The sequence below is a fragment of the Eschrichtius robustus genome, chromosome 2 (assembly GCF_028021215.1).
Source record: "Eschrichtius robustus isolate mEscRob2 chromosome 2, mEscRob2.pri, whole genome shotgun sequence".
In the NCBI taxonomy this organism is placed as follows: domain Eukaryota; kingdom Metazoa; phylum Chordata; class Mammalia; order Artiodactyla; family Eschrichtiidae; genus Eschrichtius; species Eschrichtius robustus.
Window position 1 is genome coordinate 125,856,222 of NC_090825.1, and position 23,298 is coordinate 125,879,519.

Sequence of the window (23,298 nt, forward strand, 5' to 3'; positions counted from 1 at the left end):
GGGTATCCTTGGCAGGAAAGGTTTAGGGGCCTCAGAGCTCTGTAAGTCCACCTTTTTAAGTGGATGGGTTTTAGTCTTGTCCTGAGTCTGGCTGGCATAATTTAGCTTCTTAAAGTGAGATGGCCGCATACCACACAGGTGTTAGAAATGATACAGTCTGTTGGCCTCACAGTTTCACTTGGGCCCGTTCCCTGGTACCTCACAGCAGCCCACTGAAACGGGTGTAATTCAAGTGAGAAGCCTTGGGGAGATGAAAGGATTTTCCCACATTCCCACAGCTAAGTAGAGACTTAATTTCTTCCAAGGTCCATCTGACTACTCTGCACCACTCCCTAACAGGAATGAATGAATGACTAGTCCAGAGTTGGCATAATGAGTAAAAATTAATGTTGGCTGACAATGAAGTTGTTACCATGGTGTGTATGTGCGTCTTTACCATCCTCTCATCCAAGCCAGAATTGTAATGGACTCCTCTCTCATCACGACTCACATTTACTGGTCACCAAGTTCTGTCATGACTACTTTGAAAATGCCAACTCATCTCTTTTTCTCCATCCTCACTGTCGCTTGGTTCATCCCCCTATCAAGTCTCAGCTTGCCCAGGATGACACTCTAAGTGCCTCTTTTGCTTCCAGTCTTGCCCCCCTCTTATCCACCCCCATGATGCCGCTGGGGGCAGCTTCCAAAACCAACTCCATTAGTGTCCCACTTAAATACCTTCTCAGCTCCCCATCTACCAAATGTAGTCCAAACTCCTAGGACATTAATCTCAGTCCGTTATATTGAATTCCTCACTCCCCAAATAGACTGTGAGTAACTGGAAGACACAACCATCCAAAGTCATCGCTGTCTTCCTCGTACCAGTACAGTATCAGGCACATGACAGTTGCTGACAAATATTTGTTAGCTAATCCTCATGTACAGGGGTCAGGGGGAGACTGAACCAACAAAGGAGAACTTTCTAAATGTGCCCTCTGATAGGGGGCTGTCTGTGTCCCTCCCCAGAGGCTGTCCCAAGAGAAGCAGACCTCGGATTCCGACAGCATGGGCCTGGGCGACAACTGTTCCACCCTTGGCCGCGAACACGGTAGGAGCCTCTGGGGGCTCAGGCTGGAAAATGCTTGGGCTGGGAGAGGCCTTGCCACAAGCACACAGTGCAGAGCAGGTCCTGACCACTCTGAAGACCTAGGTGATGTGACCTGGCCTATCCATACCTGGAGCTGTAGGCCAAGCCCTGTGTGCAGGCTGAAAGGTTGGGGGGAAGGGCTAGGGGCGGGTGGATCTGGGACTTGGGGCTCCCTCCCCTCCCCTAACCCACCTCCATGGCAACAGGCAAAGGGAAGAAGAGCAGCCTGTCAGAGCTGAAGGGTTCAATGAGCAGGGCTGCGGGCCGCAAGATCACCCGTATCATCAGTTTCTCTAAGAAGAAGGCACTGGCCGATGACCTGCAGACATCCTCTACCGAGGAGGAGGTTCCATGCTGTGGTGGGTACCGGGCATGTGGGAGTGAATTCAGACCCTGTTGATGAGGGCTCCTGGGGCCAAGCCAGGAGACCCTCCAGGCCTAATCTACCTCACTCCCAAGGCAGAGGACAGAATCCTCCTACTGGAAGGCTAACCCCTACTCCATCAATAATCCATGCCCTTCCATCACTTCTCCTCCATGAAGCCCTGACGCCTAACAGAAGGAAAAGCCAACTGACTCTATTTCTGTGCTCCCTGTGACCTTAGTGCCAATCACTGCCCACCTCTGGGCCTCAGCTTCCTCTACTATGACAAGAGGAGAGTATCTTACTTCCCAGTATATAATATGCCAGGTGTTTAAGTTATGGCCCAGTCTTACAAGGATATTTCTTGGATAAAAATTTTTAAGTACTTTTCATTATAAATGCATTCAATGTGAGTTAAAAGGAGTTTGGAGGGAAAAAAACATATTGTCTCTCTAAATGCAGTTTTCCATGTACCGGAATCCAATAGAAAATCATGTATTTTAGATAAACAGTAATATTCTGCTAACCTGGAAAGAATATTATAAAAGCACATGGCTATAAAGAAATATTTTGTAAGTGGATCAGGACATGTTATGGTAAAAAATAAGTTAAAATCTAAAACGTTGAGGGAATTCTAATCTCGTCAGCCATCAGCCTGTCCCTTATTTGTTTTATAATTCTTTATCTTGGCTAGATGTTTTTGTTCCCACATGCTGCCACCAGGTGTCAGCATCACCCATTATTTTCTGTCTTCAGTAATAATAGTTTTGACATTTTAGGAGGAAAGGCAAGAGGAAGAGTTGTGTCTTTTATTCATTCTGTACGGTAGTTCTGCCCTTTTCATCAAGCTTGGTATAGTCTAAAGGCTGTGCATGTATGTACAAATATGATTATCAGTCCCCATTTCATAGATAACAAACTAAAACTCAGAGACAGAAGAGGATGCCTGAGGTCACAGGCCACGAGTGAGCTGATCTGGGACCCAGAAGGCCTTCTTTCCAGCTAGAGGACAAGGGTTATCCAAGTGCTCTGTCCCCGGGGTGTAGACCCACGCACCCTGACTTGTATCCCCCAGGGCTGTTAGGAGGTCACACCACTGGTCTCCCCCTCCCAGGTTATCTGAATGTGCTGGTGAACCATGGCTGGAAGGAACGCTGGTGCCGCCTAAAGTGCAACACCTTGTATTTCCATAAGGACCGCACGGACCTGCGGACCCACGTGAATGCTGTCGCCCTCCACGGTTGTGAGGTGGCCCCAAGCTTTGGGCCCAGACACCCATTTGCCTTCAGGATCCTGCGCAACCGGCAGGAGGTCGCCATCTTGGAGGTGAGAGGAGAAAATGCAGGTGGGCCTTGGTGGTAGGAGGTAAGAGGAGCTCTGGCCTGGACTTTGGCTTTTGTCCACAGTACCTTGCTACTGACATTATAGGGACTAAGGAAGAGGGAAAGTAAGCCAACTGTTGCCAAGTAACCAACAGAGTTGCTGGTTAAACTATAGAACACCCACTGAAATTTGAATTTCAGATAAACAACAAATAATTCTTTTTAATAGAAGTACATCCCATATTTGGGACATACCTATACTAAAAAATGATTCACTGTTTATCTGAAACTTGAATTTAACAGAGAATTCTGCATTTTTATTTGTTAAACTGGCAACCCTAGACCCAAGGTTTGTTTATTCTGCCTCAGAAATATAATCCCAAACCTGAAAGGCATCTAGTCTGATCTAACTCCAATCTGATTCTGGAATCCTCTCTAAAATTTACTCCCCACCAGTGACTGTCCACTTCAGATAAACCACTGCCCTTCAAAGTAGCTTGCTCCTCCCACCAAGCAACTAAATTTTTACGAAGATTTTCTCCATATTGAGTTGCAATCTTAAGCTCTGTGAAGGTAGTGACCACACCTGTTCTGCATACTTTTGTTTTTCCAGAACCCACCATGATGTCCAGCACATACTAAGGGCTCAATTAAGATCTGTTGAACAAATGGCTGAATGACAATGCGATTTGATTTCACCCATTCATTTTTCATACCTACCCACCGGCACCAGCCCTCCTCTCTGGGGTCACCCAGAATATGCTGACTCTCTCTTTACATGTCAATCCTTCAGCTATTTAGAATTTAAAATATTAACTGGGAGGAAAACTTAAACAACTACCCCCTCACATTACAGATAAGAAAACTGAGACCAGGGCAGGCATGTGCCTTATCCAAAGCTCCACAGAGGATCAGTGGCCTCTAGTCTTTTCCTAGAACTAAGACCCAGCCTCTTGGTCTTGTTTTCTTTGCCCAGTACCCACTGCCTGTGTCAGTTCTTAAATTTCAGGAAATATTGACTCTGCCACTTTTACTTTTGATAGTTTGAGATGGGTCTCGTATTTCTCTTCAATTAAACAAAGAGCTTTCTGGCAAAAAGTGTGCTTTTTAAATTCAAGTTCAGTATTTGTGTGCTAACTTGATTTTATAATAATGCTCTTTAAACAAGAACGTAAGTATATGTTTAGTTGACCAGCAACTTCTTGGAGATTTTCCTGTATACAGTACTATATATAATTGGCATTTAAAATACAAGAAAAAAATTTGATTGGGTTATGTGATAAATAGCCTCATTTAATAAAAAGCAAATATTAAAAAAAAATTCAGAGAACACCTGAATTTTGTTTTCATATCCAAATGGTCAGGAAGGCTCTGAGGACAGTGAGTGAGGTTATGTGTCTTAGAGAGGTAGTCAGGGAGGGCTTCTCTGAGGAGGTAGCCTTAGAGCAAAGACCTGAATAGAGGGAAGGTGGGAGCCACTTGGGTTTCTGGATGAGTGTTCTAGTCTTGCTCCTCTTGGATCCCGAAGTATTGGGTACATAACAGATACTATAAGAATATGGGTTTGGCTGAAGTGAGCAGGTAGCCAGAGGCTCTGACGGTGCCAAAGTGAACCCAGCTTGTGCCTCCTCTCCCTCAGGCAAGCTGCTCTGAGGACATGGGCCGCTGGCTCGGGCTGCTGCTGGTGGAGATGGGCTCCAAAGTCACTCCCGAAGCGCTGCATTATGACTACGTGGACGTGGAGACCTTAACCAGCATCGTCAGTGCGGGGCGCAACTCCTTCCTGTGAGGGCCGGCATCCCATGGCCCACGTCCACCCTCAACCTTTCCTATCTCAGCCCCCTCTCAGAGGCGGAGTCCAGCCTTGGGAATGGGAGGGGAGGGAGGAAGGGCTGAGAAAGGCTGCTTCCTTGGGAAGTCAGAGTGGGTGCCTTCCTCTTCTAGCAGGCAGGAGTGAGCTGGTTAAAGGAGATAGCCCAGGGTCAGGGAACACTGTGGACGGAATGAGCCAGAAAGGAGAAGCCTTTTTGTACAGTGGCCTGCGCTCTGCTCTCATGCCATGGAAACTTAGCGTCCCCATACCCTTGAGCCTCTGGGCGGGCACAGGGCTGGTGTGCAGAGTTTGGCATTATAAGTGCCATATTCAAGGCACGGCTCTATCACGACCAACAGCTTGGGCTGGTTGCTTGCCAGCCTGGATCCTCTGTTTTCTCGCTTATAGAATGGAGGTGATGAATCACCTGCTTCCTGAGTTGTTATGAGAATCCCATGGGTTTCTATAAAGCTCTTAACACATCAGTGTCCTAGTGCTGCCTGGCCTATAAAGCTCTTAACACATCAGTGTCCTAGTGCTGCCTGGCATGGTTGCTATCACTAACTTTCTGACCTCCGTTAAAAGCTGCTGCCAGAATCAAATGAGAGAATGGACAGGAAAGCACTGTAAGCTGCATAAGTATCATTGTCACCATCATCATCATCGTCCCTTGTATTTTCTAGATATGCAAGATCCTGCCAGGATCAGTGGCCTGAGCCCCGAGTCTATGATGATGTTCCTTATGAAAAGATTCAGGTACGGTCCCTTGGGACTTCGGGGAACATGGCAAAAGCCACTTATTAGCTCTCCCTCACTACTCCTTTTTTCCTTTGCCTCAGAGAGATCATTTTCGTTTAACCAGCAGCTAGAAGGCGGGGGAGAGGGGACCTTCTTACGACAGACCATGGCTCAGGGGAAAGAATCTCTGGAACAGGAGACTGAGCAGTGCAGTGGAAAGATCCCCTGACCAGGAAGAAGAAAGGGCTGTGCATCTATAAAGCACTGCTCCAGTCTAAGCAAGGTGTTGGACTGTCCACCGCTGTTTACTGCTCTGTGAACTGACTGATTCAGTAGTGTCTCAGGGGGGTAATAACTGGGTGGCTGCCCCCAGAGGCCTTTCCCTGGTGGCAACCACAGTCTAGGCTTCAGCTCCCAGGACAGTCTCCCTGTCTTGCTCACTAAACCAAGGAGATGCCAGCTTATTAATTTACAGTTAGGCCTCTGTAGCCATCACTTGACCCATACTGCTCCGCAGCAGGCCCCGTGCCTTCTCCTGCCACGGGAGAGCCAGAGGATGACATTCTGATCAGACAGTGGTTGGTGGGTCAGGCCTCACAGCTAGAGGAGAGAGAGAGGGAATCAAGCTGCCAAGGAAAGCAGATGTGTTTGCAGGCCAGGACCCCCTGCCTTGGACAGTGCTGGATGACACTCTGAGCTCTCACCTCTAGGACTCCCTTTGCCACTAGAAACTTCTCCAGCCATCCTTCTGTCTACATGGTCTTTCTTCAGACTCATATGAACCAGTAGATGCAGCTTGAGACTGTTCTCAGCTGCAGAGTTTAGTAGCAAGACAACTTAGTGCTTAAGGACATGAACTTTGCACTCAGGGCTGAGTCCAAGTTACCTTGGGCTTCATTTCTCTGGTCCTCACTTCCTGGCTCCACATGAATATGATAAAAGCTACCTGATAGGACTATTGCAAAAACTAAATGAAATACTTTATGGAAAAAACTTAGCACAGTACCTGGACATTGGAAGGTCTTATACAGAGGAGTAAATAGTAATGTTGTTATCAACAGCAGTATTACATGACATTATCATCATATTCCACTCATGGTTTCCTGAGCTTTGACAAGATTTGGAGTGTTCTCACGACTCTTCATGCAAAAATGTAGAGCCAGTCTATTAAGTTATGTCACTTCTACCATTGGCTGATCTCATCTATGACTTTTTTTTTAAGACTTTATATTAGCAATTTGGAAAATTTGAAGGATACGTCCAAATGATGTGAGGACAAAAATATCTATGATAAATCAAATATGGTCACCCACGGTCTTTTGAGACTTCCTAATTTTCCTCTCAGCAGAAATTCCAGTTTAGGGTTGCCTTCTGCTGCCCCCCACAGGAAGGTATGAGGATCAAGTAATACACTGCTAGTGCAAGTGGTTTATAAACTATTGAGGGCTGCACACATCTAAAAATGTAAGGCCAAGATCTCAGAGGTCATGTAGTACTCAGCCACTGAGCATGCACCAGAAAGCACCTACACTGAGGATTCTGAGCCCACCCACACTTTACCTTCTCCTTCCATCTCTCACCCAGGACGAGGAGCCTGAGCGTCCCTCTGGAGCCCAGATCAAGCGCCATGCCTCCACCTGCAGTGAGAAGTCCCATCGGGCAGACCCACAGGTCAAAGTCAAGCGCCATGCCTCCAGTGAGTTCTGTGTGCAAGGGAAGAAGGGAGGGAAAAAGTCCGGGACAGAAGCAGGGTCGGGTGGGTGTCTCAAAATCAGATCCTTGCTGGGGTCACATGGGTAAATAGTGAAGAGAGGTATAAGAAAATACTCTAAGAAAAATAACAGCACAAGCAGAGTGATAAAGGGCAGCTAGCAGGTGGCCTCAGAGGGGAAACAACAGGGAATGGGTTGGGGGAGACTGAAGGAAACTGCAGTGCTCAGGCCCCAGCTCTAGGGGCAGCTACTACTTAGCTCCAGCCAAGGCCCCCATGCAGCAGTGCCAGCCCAGATTTGCCAATTATTCAAAAGAGACCAGAAATCTACTTATTTTTTTAATATAAGCAACTATTTAAAAATTTTAACACTACATAAAGCCATATATATATGGCTTACCTCTGTGTCCCAGCCCAAGCTCTGCCTAGCACCCCACAGGAGCTTGCTGAATTGCCTGATCGCCACACTGCACAATAAATAATGACTAACTATGCCAGACAACTCTATGTAAGTTCTCTTTGATTCCCAACATTAATCTCTACTCCTGTATGATTTATCTTTATGAGCAAGCCAGCTTCCTGTAGGACAGCATGTCCTAAGAGTCTTTTATTTGTTGTTTTTACTTTCTTCCCCGTACTTGAACAAAGTCAAGTTCTAGTCTTTGCTTTTTGAAGATTTATTTTTTAAAATACTTTTCTTTATGATAGCTCCATTTCATTAGTGTAGATAACCTCTTCCGGGAGTCAGGAGACCTATATTCCATTCCTCACTTGGTCACTAAATTACTGTGTAACTTTGGAAAAGTCCCCTCCCCTCTCCAGAGAGTCTCCCCTCTGAGCAATTAGAGGTTTGTTGTGTAGCATTCCTTATAGTCTATGCTCAGAGACACTAGAAATACAGGGCCTTATGAAATGCCCATTTCAAGATGGGAAACTAAATTGAAATAAGCATGTAAGATTGAAGAAATCATAAAACATAAAAAAAAAACCCCAAAACAAAGATAACAAAAAACAGACTCTTCCTTCAAATTAAATCTTAAATTGAAGCCCAGTTTATAAGAGAGAGAGAAAAGTGGAGCTGCTTTGCCTGGAGTCTGGAGGCCCACTTGGCCTCCCCTTTGCCCCACATGGTAGCCTGTTACCCATCACTATGAAATCATAGGGCTCCTTGCAGACAGTTGGAAACTATGGATCTAGTCCAAAAATGTTTTTCAGATGAAGGAACTGAAGAACATAAGAGAAGGGTCTTACCCAAGATCATGTATTAACTACCTACTGCTACATAACAAATTACCAAAATTTCATAGCTCAAAACCTAAGTGTGTGTTATGTCAGTGTTCTGTGGGTCAGGAATCCCGGGGCAGCTTAGTTAGGTAGTTCTGGATTGGGGTCTCTTGTGAGGTCACAGTCAAGACGTCAGCTGGTCATTTGAAGTCATCTGAAGGCTTGACACGCTGGAGGATCTGCTCCCAAGATGGCTGATTTGTATGCCTGGCAAGTTTGGGCTGGCTTTTGGAAGGGGGCCTCAGTTCCTTGCCAGGAGGGCCTCACCAATGGGCTGCTTGTCCTCATGACAAGACAGCTGGCTTCCCCCAGAGCAAGTGACCCAGGAAGGAGGAACAGGGCAGAAGCTGCAATGTTTTTGTGAACTAGCTTTTGTGATAATTTCTGCCATATCCTAATGGTTACACAGGTCAGCCTATCTAGTGTGGGAAGGGACTGCAAAAGGACACAAATATGAGAAAACAAAAATCGTGGGAACTGAGGGCATTACTGAGAAAAATGGTGGCATGAGAAGCTCCACAGACCCATTCCCCAGAAAACAACCATAACTGGTAAAGATTGCTAAATCAGGGCTTCCCTGGTGATGCAGTGGTTAAGAATCCGCCTGCCAATGCAGGGAACACGGGTTGAAGCCCTGGTATGGGAAGATCCCACATGCCGCGGAGCAACTAAGCCCGTGCGCCACAACTACTGAGTCTGCACTCTAGAGCCCACGAGCCACAACTACTGAAGCCCACGTGCCTAGAGCCCGTGCTCTGCAACAAGAGAAGCCACCAAAATAAGAAGCCCATGCACTGCAATGAAGAGTAGCCCCTGCTCGCCGCAACTAAAGAAAGCCCGCATGCAGCAATGAAGACCCAACACAGCCATAAATAAACTAATTAATTAATTAATTTTAAAAAGAAAAGATTGCTGAATCAATCATCTGACGTCTCTAGAAATTGTCCTAAGGGCATATGGCAAATGAAGATTTATTCTAGAAAATTTACTAAATCTCAGTAAAAACAGTGAGAGTTTGTGGCATCTGAGCCACCACCTTCTCCTTTACCCTTTTCCCAGCTCAGTGTAACAAAATCTCCAGATGTGGACAAGAAAACGAGGCTCTCTCTCCTCTAGCTCCCAGTCAAGAGCTGCAGTATCTCCCCAATAAGAGCAGGTAACCAGCATTTCTCATCACCCCTAGCTATGTGCTACAGACACTAAATCCCAAGTGAGTGCAGCCCAGAAGTAGGGTGCTCCCTTTCTCTACCCAGACCCCACTCATAGAGCAGAGGCTCTACTGCAGGTTGGGCAGGCCAAAGATGTGGGGGCCCTGACTGCCCTCACCCCAGCTCACTCATAATGCAGGAGCTCCACACTAGGAGAGGAAAACTAAGAAGATCAGAGGTTACAGCCCACCCAGAACCCTGCTCACAAAACAGAGATGTCACTCCAAGAGAAGCAGGCCACTGTTCCCACCCCTAGATTCAGAACAGTGACTCAGAGATTTTGCCCAAGGTGAAAGGCAGGTCATAAAAACGGTGAACTCCAAAGCTCCCCTTCAAAAGAACTGACTTTAGTGGAAACAGAGTGTGGAGCAAATGATGATACAGAGCATTGTCAAAAACAATAAAGCAGGGACTTCCCTGGTGGTCCAGTGGTAAAGAATCCTCCTTCCAATGCAGGGGATGCGGGTTCGATCCCTGGTCGGGGAACTAAGTTTCCACATGCCACAGGGCAACTAAGCCCGTGCACCACAACTATTCAGCTTGCATGCCTCAACAAGAGAGCCCACATGCCGCAAACTACAGAGCCCACGCGCTCTGGAGCCCTCGCGCCATAACTAGAGAGAAAACCCGCACATCACAACTAGAGAGAAGCCCGAGCACCACAACAAAGAGACCGCTCACTGTAACAAAAAGATCCCACATGCCTCAACGAAGACCCCATGTGCTGCAACTAAGACCTGATGCAGAAAAAAAAAAAAAAAAAGGAAAATAAATAAATTAAATAAATAAATATTTTTAAAAAATAGAGGAATCAGCTGACAATTAGTGGAGCCTAACAGCTGGGTGTGATCCCTAAGGCTGTACCCATTCACGATCAACATCAGAGGCTTCACGCTGCAGGGAGAAATGTACTTCACTAAAAGAGCCAACTAAGTCACTAAACAAATAAACAATCTGGTGGGGGGTAGGGGTCAGTATACCTAGAGATGCTACGATATATTATATAAAATGTCCAATTTTCAAAAAAAAATTATGAAACATGCGAAGAAACAGGAAAGTGTGACCCATACAGAGGGAAAATGGCAGGCAACAGAAACTGTCTATGAGAGGACCCACATGTGGAATTTAACAAAGATTTCAAAGCATCCTTTGTAAATATGTTCAAAGAACTAAGGGAAACCATGCTTAAAGAAGTAAAGGGGGCTTCCCTGGTGGCACGGTGGTTAAGAATCTGCCTGCCGGGCTTCCCTGGTGGCGCAGTGGTTGAGAATCTGCCTGCCGATGCAGGGGACACGGGTTCGAGCCCTGGTCTGGGAAGATCCCACATGCTACGGAGCAACTAGGCCCGTGAGCCACAACTACTGAGCCTGCGCGTCTGGAGCCTGTGCTCCGCAACAAGAGAGGCCGCGACAGTGAGAGGCCCGTGCACCGCGATGAAGAGTGGCCCCCACTTGCCGCAACTAGAGAAAGCCCTCGCACAGAAACGAAGACCCAACACAGCCAAAAATAAATATTAAAAAAATAATAAATTAATTAATAAAAAAAAAAAAAAAGAATCTGCCTGCCAATGCAGGGGACACAGGTTCGAGCCCTGGTCCAGGAAGATCCCACATGCCATGGAGCAACTAAGCCTGTGCGCCACAACTACTGAGCCTGTGCTCTAGAGCCTGCAAGCCACAACTACTGAGCCCGTGTGCTACAACTACTGAAGCCCGCGCTCCTAGACCCTGTGCTCCACAACAAGAGAAGCCACCACAATGAGAAGCCCACTCACCGCAACAAAGAGTAGTCCCCTCTCACCGCAACTAGAGAAAGCCCGTGCACAGCAACAAAGACCCAACGCAGCCAAAAATAAATATAAATGAAAATAAATAAATTTATTTTAAAAAAAAGAAGTAAAGGAAGAAATTGGAGAGTACAAAGTAAAACTGTCACTGCAGATAACATGATACTATACATAGAAAATCCTAAAGACACCACCAAAAAACTTCTAGAGCACATCAGTGAATTTGGTAAAGTTGCAAGATACAAAATTAACATAGAGGAATCTGTTGCACTTCTATACGCTAACGTAGAACTATCAGAAAGAGAAATTAAGAGTAAAAATCCCATTTATAATCACATTTAAAAAGAATAAAATACCTAGGAATAAATCTCTTTTTTTAAACTTAGGTTTTTTTTTTTTTTTTTTGGCCATACCACGTGGTTTGTGGGATCTCAGTTCCCCAACCAGGGATTGAACCCAGGCTGCAGCAGTGAAAGCCAAGAATCCTAACCACTAGGCCACCAGGGATCTCCCAGAATAAATCTAATTAAGGAGATAAAGACCTATACTCAGAAAACTATAAGACACTGTTGAAAGAAACTGAAGACAACACAAAGAGATGAAAAGATATACCAGGCTCATGGATTAGAAGAATTAATATTGTTAAAATGACCATATTACCCAAGACAATCTACAGATTCAATGCAATCCCTATTAAAATACCAATGGCATTTTTCACAGAACTAGAAAAAATAATTCTAAAATTTGTATGAAAACACAAAGATGCCAAAGAGCCAAAACAATCTTGAGGAAGAAGAACAAAGCTGGAGATACCATGCTATCTGATTTCAAACTATACTATAAAGCTACAGTAATCAAAACAGCATGGGAATGGCACAAAAACAGACATAGAGATCAGCGAAACAGAACAGAGAGCCTAGAAATGAACCCACACTTATATGGGCAATTAATCTATGGCAAAGGAGAGAAGGAAATACAATGGGGAAAAGACAGTGTCTTCAATAAACAGTGTTGGGAAAACTTGACAATCACATGTGAAAGAATCAAACTGGACTACTTTCTCAAACCATATACAAAAATAAACTCAAAATGGATTAAAGACTTAAATGTAAGACCCTAAAACCATAAAACTTCTAGATGAAAACATAAGCACTCACTCTCTGACACTGGTCTTAGCAATATTTTTGGATATGTCTCCTTAGGTGAGGGAAACAAAAGCAAAAATAAACAAACAGGACTACATCAAACTAAAAAGCTTTTGCACAGTGAAGGAAACTATCAACAAAACAAAAAGGCCACTGACTGAATAAGATAAAATATTTGCAAATATTATGTCCAATAACAGATTAATATACAAAATATACAAAGAACTCATATAATTCAACATCAAAAAAATAAACAATGTAATTAAAAAATAGGTATAGGACTATAGACATTTTTCCAAAGAAGACATACAGATGGCCAAAAGGCACATGAAAAGATGCTCAACATCACTAATCATCAGGGAAATACAACTCAAAATCACAATGAGATATCACCTCACACCTGTCAGAATTGCTATTATCAAAAAGACAACAAATAACAAGTGTTGGTGAGGATATGGAGAAAAGGGAACTCTTGTGCACTGTTGATGGGAATGCAAATTGGTGCAGCCCCTATGGAAAACAGTGTGGAGGTTCCTCAAAAAATTAAAAATAGAACTGACATATGATCCAGCAATTCCACTTCCGAGTATGTATCCAAAGAAAATGAAAACACCAATTAGAAAAGATATATGCACTCCTATGTTTATTGCAGCATTATTTACAACAACCAAGATATGGAAGGAACTTAAATGCCCATCAAAAATGAATGGATAGAAGCCCTGCCCCCATTGTCCCAGGAATGCGTGGATAGCAGCCATGCCTAGGAGATCCATAAGCAGGCGCCAAGAGCTGCCCCCGCTGTCCCTGGAGCACACAGATAACAAACAGCCACCCCTAGGAGACCTATGAGCAGGCGCCAAGCCCTGCCCCCGCTATCCCAGGAGAGTGCAAAGGCCACGGTACCTGCACACACCATATCAAAGGGATAACTGCCAGCACATGCTGAGGAAAGAGGCAGCAAGCATACAAACTAAAAGCAGCCCCTCGATTCCGGAAAAGATTGCAGAGTAGAGGGACTTGAGCTCACCTCCTCTCACAAAAACACCAAAATCACAACTAACTGCTGAACAACCATCAACAAAAAAGATTGGAACCTACCAAAAAAGATATTTTTACATCCAAAGACAAAGAAGAAGGCACAATGAGATGCTACGAGTGGCGATTTCATGACATAATCAAATCCCATACCTACCAGGTGGGCGACCCACAAACTGGACAATATTTATATCGCAGAGGTTCTCCCACAAGAGTGAGAGTCGTGAGCCCCATGTCTGGCTCCCCAGCCTGAGGGTCTGGCATCGGGAGGAGGAATCCCCAGAGCATTTGGCTTTGAAGGCCAGCGGGGCTTGAGTGCCGGAGTGCCACAGGACTGGGGGAAACAGAGACTCCACTCTTGGAGAGCACACACAAGGTTTCCCATACACTGGGACACAGAACAAAGCAGTAACTCCATAAGAACTGGGGGCTGGACCTACCTACGAGTCTTGGAGGGTCTCCTGGGGAGGCAGGGGTCGGCTGTAGATCAATGAGGGGGCAAGGACACTGGTGGCAGAGGACCCAGAGAATATTTTGGCTTGAGCTCTCCCAGAGGTCGCCATTTTAGCATCAAGACCTGGCCCTACCTAACAGCCTACAGGCTCCAGTGCTGGAATGCCTCAGCCCAAACAACCAGCAGGATAGGAACACCCATCAGCACACAGGCTGCCTAAAGCCATACTGAGCTCACAGCCAGCTCTAAACACATCCCTTGACATGGCCATGCCCACCAGAGGGACAAGACCCATCTCTACCAACAAGTGGGCAGGGACCAGTCCCTCCCACCAGGAAGCCTGTACAAGCCTCAGGACCAACCTCACTGGCCAGGGGCAGACACCAGAAGCAAGAGGATCTATGCTCCTGCAGCTAGTGGAAAGGAGACCACAAACCCAGAAAGTTAGAAAAAAATGAGATGGCAGAGAAATATGTTCCAGACAAAGGAACAAGATAAAAACCCAAAAGAGGGACTTCCCTGGGGGTCCAGTGGTTAAGAATCCATCTTGCAACGCAGGGGATGCCGGTTTGATCCCTGGTTGGGGAACTAAGATCCCACATGCCGCAGGGCAACTAAGCCCTCATGCCACAACAAGAGAGCCCATGTGCCGCAACTACAGAGCCCACGCACTCTGGAGCCTGTGCACCACAACTAGAGAGAAGCCTGTGTGGCACAACTAGAAAGAAGCCTGTGAGCTGCAACAAAAGATCCCGCGTGCCACAGCTAAGACCCAACGCAGCCAATAAATGAATAAATAAATAAATAAATATTTTAAAAAAACAAAACAAAACAGAAGAACAACTAAGTGAAGTGGAGATAGGCAACCTATCTGAAAAAGAATTTAAAGTAATGATAGTAAAGATAATCCAAGATCTCAGAAAAAGAACGGAGGCACAGATTGAGAAGATACAACAGATGTTTAACAAAGAGCTAGAAAATTTAAAGAACAAACAGGGACTTCCCTGGTGGCACAGTGGATGAGACTCCATGCTCCCAATGCAGGGGGCCTGGGTTCAATCCCTGGTCAGGGAACTAGATCCCACATGCATGCAGCAACTAAGAGTTCACATGCCTCAACTAAGGAGCCCACCTGCCGCAACTAAGACCCTGTGCAACCAATTAAATAAATAAATATTTTAAAAAATAAAAATAAAAAATAATGAACAAACAGAGATGAACAATACAATAACTGGAATGAAAAATACAGTAGAAGGAATCAATAGCAGAATTGAGGCAGAAGAACGAATAAGTGAGCTGGAAGACAGAATAGTGGAAATCACTGCTGTAGAACAAAATAAAGAAAAAAGAATGAAAAGAAATGAGGACAGTCTCAGAGATCTCTGGGACAACATTAAACACATGAACATTCACATTACAGGGGTCCCAGAAAGAGAAGAGAGAGAGAAAGGGCCTGAGGAAATAATTGAAGAGATTATAGCTGAAAACTTCCCTAACGTGAGAAAGGAACAACCCACTCAAGTCCAAGAAGCACAGAGACTCCCATACAAGATAAACTCAAGGAGGAACATGCCAAGACACATATTAATCAAACTGACAAAAATTAAAGACAAAGAAAAAATATTGGGAATTCCCTGGCAGTCCAGTGGTTAGCACTCAAGAGCTTTCACTGCCATGGCCTGACTTCGATCCCTGATTGGGAAACTAAGGTCCCACAAGCTTCGTGGTGCAGCCAAAAAAAAGATAAACAAAATTGATAAAGCTTTAGCCAGACTCATCAAGAAAAAAAGGGAGAAGACTCAAATCAATAAAATTAGAAATGAAAAAGAAGTTACAACTGACACCACAGAAATACAAAGGATCATAAAAGACTACCAAAAACAACTACATGCCAACAAAATGGACAACCTAGAAGAAATGGACAAATTCTTAGAAAGATATAACCTTCCAAGACTGAACCAGGAAGAAGTAGAAAATATGAACAGACCAATCACAAGTATTGAAATTGAACCTGTGATTTAAAAACATCCAACAAACAAAAGCCCAGGACCAGATGACTTCACAGGCGAATTCTATCAAACATTTAGAGAAGAGTTACCACCTATCCTTCTAAAACTATTCCCAAAAATTGCAGAGGAAGGAACACTCCCTAGCTCATTCTATGAGGCCACCATCACCCTGATACCAAAACCACACACAGATACCACAAAAAAAGAAAACTACAGGCCAATACCACTGATGAACCGAGACGCAAAAATACTCAACGAAACTAGCAAACCGAATCCAACAATAGATTAAAAGGATCATACACCATGATCTGAACTTTCCTGGTGGCTCAGTGGTTAAGAATCCGCCTGCCAATGCAGGGGACATGGGTTTGAGCCTTGGTCTGGGAAGATCCCACATGCCGTGCAGCAACTAAGCCCGTGTGCCACAACTACTGAGCCTGCACTCTACAGCCCACGAGCCACAACTACTGAGCCCACATGCCACAACTAATGAAGCCTGCGCACCTGGAGCCCGTGCTCCTCAACAAGAGAGGCCACTGCAACGAAGAGGAGCCCCTGCTCGCCGCAACTGGAGAGGGCCCATGTGCAGCAATGAAGACCCAACACAGCCAAAAATAAAAAGATAAATAAATTTATTAAAAAAAAAAAAAAGGATCATACACCATGATCAAGTGGAATTTATCCCAGGCATGCAAGGGTTCTTCAATATCCACAAATCAATCAATGTGATACACCACATTAACAAACTGAAGAATAAAAACCATATGTTCATCTCAATAGATGCAGAAAAAGCTTTTGACAAAAATCCAACACCCATTTATGATAAACACCCTCCAGAAAGTGGGCGTAGAGGGAACTTACCTCAACATAATAAAGGCCATATATGACAAGCCCACAGCTAACATCATCCTCAATGGTGAAAAGCTGAAAGCATTCCCCCTAACATCAGGAACAAGGCAAGGATGTCCACTCTTGCCACTTTTCTTCAACATAGTTTTGGAAGTCCTAGCCACAGCAATCAGAGAAGAAAAAGAAATAAAAGGAATCCAAGTCTGAAAAGAAGAAGTAAAGTTGTCACCGTTTGCAGATGACATGATACTATACACAGAGAATCCTAAAGACGCTACCAGAAAACTACTAGAGCTCATCAATGAATTTGGTAAAGTTGCAGGATACAAAATTAATACACAGAAATCTCTTGCATTTCTATACACTAACAATGAAAGATCAGAAAGAGAAATTAAGGAAACGATCCCATTTACCATCACGTCAAAAAGAATATAATACCTAGGAGTAAACCTACCTAAGAGACAAAAGACCTGTACTCTGAAAACTATAAGACGCTGATGAAAGAAATCAAAGATGACACAAACAGTTGGAAAGATATACCGATATACCATGTTCTTGGATTGGAAGAATCAATAATGTCAAAATGACTATACTACCCAAGGCAATCTACAGACTCAATGCAATCCCTATCAAATTACCAATGGCATTTTTCACAGAACTAGAAAAAAAATTTTTTTAATTAGTATGGAAACACAAAAGACCCCGAATAGCCAAAACAGAGCTAGAAAAACAGAGCTGGAGGACTCATGCTCCCTGATGTCAGACAATGCTACAAAGCTACAGTCATCAAAACAGTATGGTACTGGCACAAAAACAGAAATACAGATTAATGGAACAGGGTAGAAAGCCCAGAAATAATCCCACGCATCTATGGCCAACTAATCTATGACAAAGGAAGCAAGACTATAAAATGGAGGAAAGGTAGTCTCTTCAATAAACGGTGCTGGGAAAACTGCACAGCTACATGTAAAAAAATGAAATTAGAACATTCTTTAACACCATACACAAACTTAAACTCAAAATGGATTAAAGGCCTAAATGTAAGACTGGATACTATAAAACTCTTAGAGGAAAACATAGGCAGAACACTCTTTGACATAAATCGCAGCAATATCTTTTTGGATCCACCTCCTAGAGTACTGGAAATAAAAACAAAAATAAACAAATGGGACTTAAATAAACTTAAAACCTTTTGCACAGCAAAGGAAACCACAAACAAAACGAAAAGACAACCCACAGAGTGGGAGAAAATATTTGCAAACAATGTGACCGACAAGGGATTAGTCTCCAAAATTTACAAACAGCTCATGTGGCTCAATATCAAAAAACAAACAACCCAATCCAAAAATGGGCAGAAGGCCTAAATAGACATTTCTCCAAAGAAGATATACAGATTGCCAACAAACACATGAAAGGATGCTCAACATCACTAATCATTAGAGAAATGCAAATCAAAACTACAATGAGGTATCACCTCACACCAGTCAGAATGGCCATCATCAAAAAATCTACAAACAATAAATGCTGGAGAGGGTGTGGAGAAAAGGGAACCCTCTTGCATTGTTGGTGGGAATGTAAATTGATACAGCCACTATGGAGAACAGTAGGGAGGTTCCTTAAAAAACTAAAAACAGAATTACCATATGATCCAGCCATCCCCCATGACTCCCAAAAACAGTCATGTACCACAATGTTCATTGCAGCACTATTTACAATAGCCAAGACATGGAAGCAACCTAAGTGTCCATCGACAGATGAATGGATAAAGATGTGGCACATATACACAATGGAATATTACTCAGCCATAAAAAGAAACAAAATTGAGTTATTTATAGTGAGGTGGATGGACCTAGAGTCTGTCATACAGAGTGAAATTAGTCAGAAAGAGAAAAATACCATATGCTAACACATATATATATGGAATCTAAAAAAAAAAAAATGGTTCTGAAGAACCTAGAGGCAGGACAGGAATAAAGATGCAGACGTAGAGAATGGACTTGAGGACATGGGGAGGGGGAAGGGTAAGCTGAGATGAAGTGAGAGAGTGGCATTGACATATATACACTACCAAATGTAAAATAGATAGCTAGTGGGAAGCAGCCACATGGCACAGGGAGATCAGCTCGGTGCTTTGTGACCACCTAGAGGCGTGGGATACGGAGGGTGGGAGGGAGACGCAAGAGGGAGGAGATATGGGGATATATGTATATGTACAGCTGATTCACTTTGTTATAGAGCATCAACTAACACAACAATGTAAATCAATTATACTCCAATAAAAATGTTTTCAAAAAAATGGGCAAAATGACCTAAAGAGACATTTCTCCAAAGAAGACATACAGATGGCCAAGAGGCACATGAAATGATGCTCAACATCGCTAATTGTTAGAGAAATGCAAATCAAAACTACCGTGAGGTATCACCTCACACCAGTCAGAATGGCCATCATCAAAAAGTCTACAAACAATAAATGCTGGAGAGTGTGTAGAGAAAAGGGAACCCTCGTACACTGTTGGGGGAATGTAAATTGGTACAGCCACTATGGAGAACAGTACGGAGTTTCCTTAAAAAACAACATATAGAACTACCATGTAATCCAGCAATCCCACTCCTGGGTATATATCTGGAGAAAACCATAATTCAAAAAGATACATGCACCCCAATGTTCAGTGCAGCACTATTTACAATAGCCAGGACATGGAAGCAACCTAAATGTCCATTGACAGAGGAATGGATACAAAAGATGCAGTACATATACACAATGGAATATTACTCAGCCATAAGAAAGAATGAAATAATGCCATTTGCAGCAACATGGATGGATCTAGAGATTATCATACTGGGTGAATTAAGTCAGACAGAGAAAGACAAATATCATACATCACTCATATGTAGAATCTAATTTTTAGAAAATGATACAGGGGCTTCCCTGGTGGCACAGTGGTTGAGAATCTGCCTGCTAATGCAGGGGACACGGGTTCGATACCTGTTCTGGGAAGATACCACATGCTGCGGAGCAACTAGGCCCATGAGCCACAACTACTGAGCCTGCGCATCTGGAGCCTGTGCTCCGCAACAAGAGAGGCCACGATAGTGAAGAGGCCCGCGCACCGCGATGAAGAGTGGACCCGCGTGCCGCAACCAGAGAAAGCCCTCGCACAGAAACGAAGACCTAACACAGCCAAAAATAAATAAATAAATAAATAAATAAATAAATAAATAAATAAAAGATTACTATTAAAAAAATGATACAAATGAACTTATCTACAAAACAGAAACAGACTTACAGATAACAAAAAACAAACTTATGGTTACCAAAGGGGAAATGTGGTGGGCGAGGTGGGGGGGAATCAGGAGCTTGGGATTAACATAGACACACTACTATATATAAGATAGATAACCAACAAGGACCTACTGTACAGCACAGGGAACTCTACTCAATATTCTGTGATAACCTATATGAGAAAAGAATCTGAAAAAGAATTAATATATGTATATGTATAACTGAATGACTTTGCCATACACCTGAAACTAATACAACATTGTAAATCAAATATACCCCAATAAAATTTAAAAACAAACAAACAAAAATGAATGGATAAAGAAAATGTGACATATATATATATACTATGGAATATTACTCAGCCATTAAAAAGAATGAAATCTGCCATTTGCAACAACATGGATGGCCTTAGAGGGTACTATGTTAAGTGAAATGAGTCAGAGAGAGAAAGACAAATACATATGATTTCACTTATATGTGGAATCTAAAAAACAAAACAAACATAACAGAAACAGAGTCAGAGATACAGAGAACAAACAGGTGGTTGTCAAAGGGGAGGAAAATGGGGGGAGGAGAAAGATGAGGGAGATTAAGAGGCACAAACTTCCTGCTATAAAATAAATGAGTCATGGGTATGAAATGTACAGTGCAGGGAATATAGTCAATAATTACATAATATCTTTGTATGGTGACAGATAGTAACTATACTTATCATGGTGATCATTTTTAAATGTATAGAAATATCAAGTCACTATGAGGTATACCAGGAACTAACATATAATATGGTAGGTCAAATACAGTTCAAAAACAAACAAACTTATAGGAAGAGAGATCAGATTTGTGGTTACCAGAGGCAGGGGGTAGAGAGAGGGACACTGGATGAAGGTAGTCAAAGGGTACAAACTTCCAGTTACAAGATAAATAAATACCAGGGATGCAATACACAACATGACAAATATAATTAACACTGCTGTACATAATATATGTAAGTGAAAAGAGCAAATTCTACGAGTTCTCATCACAAGGAAAAAATTTTTTTCCATTTCTTTAATTTTGTATCTATACAAGATAATGGATGTTCACTAAACTTACTGTGGTGATCATTCTATGATGTATGTAGGTCAAATCATTATGCAGTATACCTTAAACTTACACAGTGCTATATGTCAATTATGAGTTCAATAAAACTGGGAGAAAAAAAAAATCTGAGAAATGTCACCGCCAAGAGGAGCCTATGGAGATACAATGACTAAATGTAATGTAGTAGCTCTGCAACAGAAAAAGGACATCAGGTAAAATCTAAGTAAATCTAATAAAGTATGAACTTTAGTTAATAAAAAAAAAAGGAAAGGAAAGGAAGATGACAATGTCCTATCAAATGGCTCAAGGGTACATTTGAACTGGCAAAAGAATCAGTAAACCTGAAGATAGATCGACAGAGATTATGCATTCCAAATTAACAGAGAGAAAAAAGAACAAAGAAAAATGAACAGAGCCCCAGAGAAATATGAGGCACCATTAAGTGCACTAACATATGCATAAAGGGAGCATTAGAAGGAGAAAAGAAAGTGAAAGGAGCATAAAAAATATTAAAAGAAATAATGGCTGAAAAGTTGCCAAATTTATTGAAATCATTAATTTATATATCCAGGGAGCTCACTGAAGTTCCAGTAGGATAAAGGCAAAGAGATCCAAGAAAGACACATCACGCTCAAAATGCTAAAGCCAAAGACAAGAAAATCTTGAAAGCAGAAGAGAAAATCAATTGATCACTTACAAAGGATCCCAATAACATTAATAGCTGACTTCTCATCAGACAAAATGGAAGGTTTCCCCCTAAGATCACCTGGACTATTATTCACCAATAAAAAGGAATGAAGTACTGATACATACTACAACATTTATGTATTAGTTACATTACTAACTTGGACACTAAATATTCCTTTTTTCCTTCATTATGGAGGCCCAGATTTTTCTGGAAGGTGCTTGGGCAGTTCTGTTTTATCACTAATGCTATAAGACCCACAGAATTGTAGCTCCTTAAAACTTACCGATTAGAAACAATCTAGTTTGCCTCTTTACCACCATTTGAGTGACTCAAGCATTACAGGGCTGGGTATGAAGTAAGCTGCCCTCTGTTGTGCTGACACATCAAGGTGGACCAGGGTAATGGCTCCCAAAGCTGAGTCTACTTGCTGGTTTGGTCCCTAAGGAAGTTTTTACTCATCTGCAATGAAATGAGAAAAATAAGCACAGTGCATAAAGTTTTTCATAAAGTTAATGCTATTCAGTATAAACAACTACTTTATTGTACATTTGTGTCCAACTCAGGATGTTAAAGTATTATTTTAACAGAGAAAATAAATAGAAAATAGTGGGAATAATAATACTGGTAGTTTTAAGGTCCTTATCCGATACAACATAATGGTGACAACCCTTTGTTGGTATCCCTATTTATTTTTATTTTACCAGTCTATAAAATCCAAAAGTCTGAGAGCCAACTCCCTTGGGATGCCATTGTGTAACTGGGAAGTACGGGGAGCCATGCGTCCCCTTCTCTGTCCTCCATGCTCTATTTATAATGAGGCTTGAATTGCAGGGTAGTTGTAGCAGGAACTGATTTTTGCATAGGTCATGGGTGACCACTGCAATCCCTACAGAGCTGGAGAGACAAGACCCCCAATTATCAGCAAACCATGGGAATCGCTCCACACCCCACCTACAAAGGACTATGTGTGGCTGTCTGTAGCATAAAAATATAAATAAAACTTTCACTGAGAGGTTGGACTATGACCTTGCCCAAGCTAAAGCAGTATTGCATAGCATGGACGCTGGAGTTAGACAGACATGAGTCCAAACCTGGGCTCTTCCATAATTAGCAGTGAGACCTAACCTCTTTGTGCCTCAGTTTCCCAACAATAAAGTAGAGCTAATAATAGTGAGTTTTGTGAGGATTAAATAGAAATGCATATAAATAGCATAGTATATAGTAAATGGTCAATAAATTTTTGCCATGATAATTTGTAGCTGTTGTCCACCATAGTGTAGAGCCTACAGTAGACTATGGGGTCCCTCTCTCCCCCCACCCATTTCTCAGTAATAAAATGGGCAATGCCTGACTTTAGCCACAGTTCTCAATTCTCTGTAGATGAGTTACATGTAGCTGTCTCT

At 42.9% G+C, this 23,298-nt stretch overlaps 1 protein-coding gene across 2 annotated transcripts in view; it reads left to right on the plus strand.

Annotated features, from left to right (window-relative positions):
- Positions 1 to 23,298, plus strand: part of AFAP1L1 (actin filament associated protein 1 like 1) — a 71,846-nt gene that overhangs the window by 38,986 nt on the left and 9,562 nt on the right. Inside the window, exons 10-15 of one of the 2 annotated variants that reach the window (XM_068536163.1) lie at positions 1,006 to 1,087; positions 1,333 to 1,485; positions 2,605 to 2,816; positions 4,452 to 4,597; positions 5,309 to 5,381; positions 6,948 to 7,059. In XM_068536163.1, the coding sequence (XP_068392264.1) occupies positions 1,006 to 1,087; positions 1,333 to 1,485; positions 2,605 to 2,816; positions 4,452 to 4,597; positions 5,309 to 5,381; positions 6,948 to 7,059 (778 nt within the window). Of the gene's footprint in view, positions 1 to 981; positions 1,088 to 1,332; positions 1,486 to 2,604; positions 2,817 to 4,451; positions 4,598 to 5,308; positions 5,382 to 6,947; positions 7,060 to 23,298 lie in introns of both variants that reach the window. The other variant, XM_068536164.1, reaches the window with a different exon arrangement.